Below are 6,643 nucleotides of genomic sequence, written 5' to 3' on the forward strand. Positions count from 1 at the left end.
ATTAAGTTGGTTCTTATTTCATTTGGTTCTTGATTCAATCATATTTAATTTGAATATAAATACAAAATTTTTGGAGCTTTACACAAGCTGCAGTTTTATTTCTAAAATCCCAAATCGTTTGCATAATGTGTTGTTAAGTTGGATTGGATAAAAATTATAAGAATTAGTTATTTCCCAAGAGAAAAATATGTTGTATGATTTTAATATGTGTCTTCAAATGCTTGTGTGAGAATATAGGAGATTCCATGGGGGAGATCCTATTTGATTTAATTGATAATGTCTTCTTTGGTCAGGACGTAATTCCATGAATCTCTAGGTGAGATCTCATGGTGGTGCCTCATTGGTCAAGACGTAATTCCATGATGGTTGCGTGGTAGTGCCTCATTGGTCAGGACGTAATTTCACGATAGTTTCGTGGTGGTGCCTCATTGATCAGGGCGTAATTCCATGAATCTCTAGGTGAGATCTCATGGTGGTGCCTCATTGGTCAGGGCGTAATTCCATGTTGGTTGCGTGGTGGTGCCTCATGGTCAGGACGTAATTCCATGACCCCTATTAGTGGGAGTTTAATGGTGTACCTCATTATATAATTTAGTAAGGATTCAAGGTAAGGATTGCATCCTAACACTCTAAAGAGTCAATTAGTCTCACGTGTACTGACTCAAGTGGTGATAGTAACAGGAGGCTTGGGACACTTTAAGGCTAACCTTGTGAGTGGTAGGATGAGACCCTTTGACAATTAGCTCGGTAGAGCAGTAGAGGCCACCACAAGTGCAAGCATCCGGTGAATCCGACTAATTATATGTATCTAGATAAGTCGTGTATTAAGTCGTAGAGGCTTGTTATCGAGTCATAACATGATTGGTTGATATATGTACTTTAGGTTATGAAAGTGTATGCGATTGTATGATAAAAATGTTTTCTACTCTAGCTTACCCTTTCTGCTTGTTTGTATGTTCTGTGTGTGGTTTTCTCTTTTTGCGATGATCATCAATTTATTGATGTGAGCAGATGCGAGAACTCCTCGTGGTCAATAGGGTAATGGAGATTCTGTTGCTTAACTCGTCTTGGGTAGGATCTCGCTTCTTCGAATTCTCTGTTAGGGCCATAGCCCATGTTTTACTTCGCTCATTGAGAATTCATTTTATGTACTATTTGGCTTTTATCTTGTTTAGTCTGTGGCATCATAGTGTGCATTAGACTTCTCTCTAAGTATCTGGGACTTTGTTGTAAGGAGTGATATTTATACTCCCCGTCGTTACTCTTTATTTTACCTTGTGTGATGTTTCATTTAATTATGTTATTATTTAAATGGGACGTTACATATCGTGCCAGGTAAGTGGATTTTAGATTCTGAAAAAGAAAGAAAAAAAAAAGAAAAAAAAAGAATGAAATTTGAGAATCTAGCTAAGAAATTATAACAAAATCAACTTCAAAGATTTAACACTCCATGAGACGTAAAAATAACATAAAAATATAAGAGAATGGTGTAAAGGACAAAATTAGGTCTCCCAAAGGGTTTCTAAGTCCCTCTATTATGTTTCCCTAAGTGTTTTCATTTTGAAATCGGAGTGAGCTTTGTTTTGTGCTTTTTTGTTGTTATAATCTTCTTTTTGATAATGTAATATCCTCCAATTGTCTTCTAAATAATCCAATGTTTTCAAAATATATTTGGTTGTTGTGGAAATCTGAAAAAATTTAAGAAGATCTTGTTATATTAAAAAAGATTTGGCAAATATTATCCTTTTTATATTTACTGATATAATAAAATAAGATAATTATTTTAAAATATCAAATAGAATATCTAAAGATATAGTTGTCCCAAATGATCTTTTATCATAAATATTTATCAATTATCAAAGCCTTTTTTGTAGGAAAAATAGAGAAAACCGCAAGGTTTAATTTGTGTTGCTCGTTCTTTCTTCCTGGCTTAGCCAAATTTCTTCCCTTTTTCATGCTTTTCTTGCCTTTTTCAAGCAATACTTGGCTTGAATTTGGGTTTTGATTATTTTCTATTGTTGGATTTATCTTTAAGGTATCATAAAGTTTTGATCAATTTATTTTCACACCTCCCTAAGCTCAACTTAGCTGCAGTTGGAGTAAAACACCTCAAAATATCCAAAGAATATTTATGTAACTGAAAAACTATTTTTAACATGTTTTATATCTCATGCTCAATAAACCCAATTATAATGAAAGATGGTGAAGACATTCCTTGCATCACAAGCTTTTTTTTGTTTAAAAATTAAAAATAATTAACAAAAAATACATTTTCTATATTATATAAACAAATTTTATAAACAAAATTTAAAAAAAATAAAAAGAAAGGTGGCAGGCTAGCCCGCCGGTCTGCTGACCTGCTTTGAGGCAAAATAGATTGTAGTGTCTAATTCATTTTTCAGTGGCGGATCAGTCTGATCCGACCTGTTTTTGACGAACCAAGGACGGGACGTAACCAAAACTTGCCAACTAGCCGTTTTGCCACCCCTGTCTATGCGAATTATATTTTAAGTTGACTTTTATTTGCTAATATTAGTTAAAAAAATCAATGTTAAGTAATAATTTTCTCGTGTTGTTAAGAAATACATGTTGAACCCACGCAAGGACCAAAATAAGTAATCCACTGACTGGATAGTTATTTATGTTTACTTGGAGTTTGGGGACTAGAGATTGAGTCACTGAATATGTAGATTCATATCCCAGAGAATTTCATAAAAGAAGGTTTCAAGTTTACACAATCCCATAATTCAATCTTTCATTTTTTTTTTTCTATGAATTTTGACTTAAGATTAACATGATGTTTTTATTACTTGTAGGATTCACAGTAGCAATTGCAAAATCCATGGAGAAAGAGTGAAAGTTAAAATTATTTAAATCTTATTTAAAATCAGTAATGTTATGAAATAAATGAGATCTTATCTTATATCTATCGAAAAAGAAACATTGAAGTTACTTTATTATATATATATATAGGTTTTGATAAATAATTTTTCGATTCAAACTGTTAAAATATTATATAAGGGAGTGGTAATATATAGTACATTATAAGATTCTCCAAAAGAATTTGACTTAGATCCAAAACTTCTACACGACATTGGTACCAAGTGATAAACTGGAGTTGATGATACATGTGAATGTGTCTGACTTCGTTATCAAAGACACCTTATTGAAACGATTATTATTAACACACAAAAGCAAAAGCATGAGTGGCAAGACACTGTTGTTGTATATATGTTGTGAACTAGGAAAGGAGTTTAGCTGCAACGCTTGTCCTTGCAACTGGAACACACTCCAGATTATGTGCCCTCGGAACCGTGAGTCCAGCTCTCTCTTCCATGCTCACTTTGGCGTCATTGCCTTTCAATATTTGTCCTTGTGGGCCCACCACTTGAAGGTCAAAGCACTGGATAACAGATGCAAGAAGTGTTGCCATACCTGAAGTAGCCAAATTCACTCCAGGGCACATTCTTCTACCTGACCCAAATGGGAGAAGAGTGAAATGTTGGCCCCTAAGATCAAGAGGCCCAGCTTCTCCTTCAGCTCCAGTTTCTAGGAATCTCTCAGGACGAAACTCCAATGGTCTGTCCCAGTATTTAGGGTCTCTTCCTACAGCCCACACATTGAAAAGTATCAATGCTCCCTCTGGGATCACATACCCCTCAATCTCACACTCCTCCACACACTTTCTCTTCACCACTGGGAGTGGTGGGTGCATGCGGAATGTCTCCTTCACAATCGCCCTGATGTAAGGAAGGTTTTGAGTATCAACTTCATCAACCAGTCTATCTTTCCCCACAACACTGTACACCTCCTCCCGAGCCTTCTGCAACACCCTAGGGTTGTTGATCAGCTCTGCCAAAGCCCACTCAGTTGCCACGGCTGTGGAATCTGTTCCTGCTGAGAAGAAGTCCTGCACATACAAACCACTGTGAATTAGTCTACGTTGCAACATCAAATAAAAAAACAATTAACTCGTCACTTGTCGAGTAAAATATATAGTTTTTTGTCTTGATATACACAATGCATGTGCCACCTTATATAGCCGCCTATAATAACAATTATTGAGTATAGCATTAACATTTCCTTCATTAAATATACTCCAATAGTTTAAAGAATTATCCCTAGAGTTGCTTTGATGTTGATATATATTATTAAATATGATGATGAAGCGGACAAAGAAAAAAGAAGTAGGAAACTCACGACAACAAGACCCTTGATCTGCTCCTTGGTAATTTTGATCTCCATGGTCTCGTCCTCAGCGAATTGAAGCAAAGTGTCGAGGAAGACTCCGCTCTGCTCTTCCTCAACGGCTTCTCCGTTCTTTCTCCTTCTCATGATCTCTCGGCGCTTCTTAATAACCCTCTCGATGACAGGGTCGAACTTGTTGAATATTTCATCGATCCTCTTCTCGTACTGTCCAAACTTAAGCTTCTTCAAGGGCCAGATGAAGTCAGTGAGACTGTACTCCCCGAAAATCTTAAGCACCTCACGAGCGATATCTCTAATCTCTTCAGCCTCACCCAACATCATCATGGAGATAGTGCTGTTGGTCCACTTGAGAAGCTCCTCGGTGACGTTAAGGGGCTGCTGAGCCTGTGCGCTTTGGGCCATGACCTTGAGGAACTTGCGGATCTGTTGGGTCCTGAGGGGCCTCAACTTGTTGACGGTGGTGGCGTTGAGGAGGTCGTTCATGATGAGCTTCCTGATGAACTTCCAGTAAGGTCCAAAGGGAACCATGGCCACTGAGTTGTCATAAGTGAGGCGCCTAATGGCAGAGGTTTGGAACCTTGTGTTGAAGGAAGCAGCCTCGTGGGTTTGAAGGAAGAGTTTGAACAACTCAGGGGAGGAGGCAACAACGGTTGGCATAGACCCAAAGTAGAGAGAGTACAAAGGGCCATAGGTTTTGGATAAATCTATGAGGGCATAGTGGAGAAGTTTGTCTTTTAGAAGGTGAAGGTGACCAATGAATGGAAGACGAGGTTTTGGACTAGGAGGGTTTGGAAGGTGGCGAAGGGCCTTTGATTTAGCAGTGGGTGTGGGACGCAAGTGCAAAAACAAAGCCAGCACCAACAAACCAATTGTAATTTCGAGCAACATGGTTGTGTATGTGTTTGCTTGACCTTTGTTTTTGTGAGATCCCGAGCTTGAGGCTATGTGACACCAAGATTTTGGCCTGAGGATACTACCTTGCCAAGCTCCCCTTATATAGCATCTGATTCATAACTCATGGCAACATTTCTTGTATTAAATGTATGATATTTTTCTTGTTGGTGGGCCTAGTAGATTATTCTATTCCAAATTCTTTGTTTTACTACCGAAGTAGACCACGAATGAAATCATACTTTTATTATTTAAGAAAATGCAATAGTGTGTAGATTGAATTGTTTTTACTACAAAGAAGATGTTATAAAGCAACTACTACATATCTGGTCTAAGATCTCGTGCTGTGACTTTTCTTTCTTTATATATATTAACAAACTTTTGATAAACTATTTATTTAAATAAAAATTAATTATTTAAATAAAAAATACTATTTTATTGTTTTATTTTAATTAAAAAATTAAAAAAATAATCTATTTTAATATTTATGGACATTTTGTCAAATTTGTAAAAAAAGATTTTGTCTAAAAAATAATTTTCCTATAAAATGTGCGAACTCGGGTGGTTCTGGGCAACTTCGACTGGAAATACTTGCCACATTGGACTTGGTTTTGTATTTTAACAGGTACCAACCTGAATAACTGGTGTACTTGGCATTTGTCAATAAGGAATTTAAAATCTATCTTTGGTGGGGCCAAGTGTTCTTTATTTATCTCCCACTTGAAATTAAAGTATTAATATACAAAAATTCTCAACTCAAAGATCAGTATATGCATTTGAATCTTACAACTTAGTCTTTTAAATAATTTTATGGGGTTGATTTGAAAATCACTCGTGATGACTGGTGTGGGCTGCGGAAGTTAGTTTCCGGCATTGCCCTTCAGAGATTTTAGTGATTACGAAAACACAGAAGATATTAGAGAAATGTTATATCAAATAACTTATTATTTTATTGTATTTATATACTTTTTTATATATAATGCAAAATATAACATATTATAAAAAGAAATATGGTAATAAAGGTCCGTATGTATCGGTAATAAAAAATTTGTCAATAAAGTTAAATTTGCGTAGTGGTTGAATTCATCTTAAAATCTGCTAAAATATTTTATACAGACGTACTTAATAAATATAGGACAGTGATGTGATAACGAAATTCAAATCTTATTTAATCTTCATCATGAAAGTTATTTATAATTATTTGCTAAATATTACGTATACCTATTTTTTTAAGAAAGTATTATTTATCTTATTATTTACTAAGATAAACAGGCTAGCTGAAATATAATATTAATAATAACAATAATTAAATATAATAATTTGAGAAATCACGAGGATCATAAAACTTATAAGATAATTATTAGACTAATTTGATTTATATTAAATATAATTTAAAACAAGAAATTTTATGATAATTATATAACTAGTCAAAACATTCACAGTGGTTTTTTAGTCAATCACTAAACTGTTCTATCAGGAAGAATTTTAATAATCTAAACCATACCAACCAAGTCTACAAGTTGGACCATGCACAGAACACCAT

At 35.1% G+C, this 6,643-nt stretch overlaps 1 protein-coding gene across 1 annotated transcript; it reads right to left on the reverse strand.

Moving 5' to 3' along the window:
- Nucleotides 1–2,987: 2,987 nt before the first annotated feature.
- Nucleotides 2,988–5,188, reverse strand: LOC114177979 (2-hydroxyisoflavanone synthase). The gene is made up of 2 exons (XM_028063611.1): nt 4,201–5,188; nt 2,988–3,910 (listed from the first exon to the last, which is right to left on the reverse strand). Exons 1-2 carry the CDS (start codon nt 5,095–5,097, stop codon nt 3,242–3,244), a joined length of 1,566 nt encoding a protein of 521 aa, XP_027919412.1. The 5' UTR covers nt 5,098–5,188; the 3' UTR covers nt 2,988–3,241.
- Nucleotides 5,189–6,643: the final 1,455 nt, after the last annotated feature.

Source organism: Vigna unguiculata, chromosome 3 (assembly GCF_004118075.2).
Source record: "Vigna unguiculata cultivar IT97K-499-35 chromosome 3, ASM411807v1, whole genome shotgun sequence".
NCBI lineage: Eukaryota > Viridiplantae > Streptophyta > Magnoliopsida > Fabales > Fabaceae > Vigna > Vigna unguiculata.

Coding starts and splice junctions, on each gene's coding strand:
- LOC114177979 (XM_028063611.1), bottom strand. CDS start 5,097: ATGTTGCTCGAAATTACAATTGGTTTGTTGGTGCTGGCTTTGTTTTTG. Junction 3,911..4,200: donor AGATCAAGGGTCTTGTTGTC/GTGAGTTTCCTA, acceptor TTGTATGTGCAG/GACTTCTTCTCAGCAGGAAC.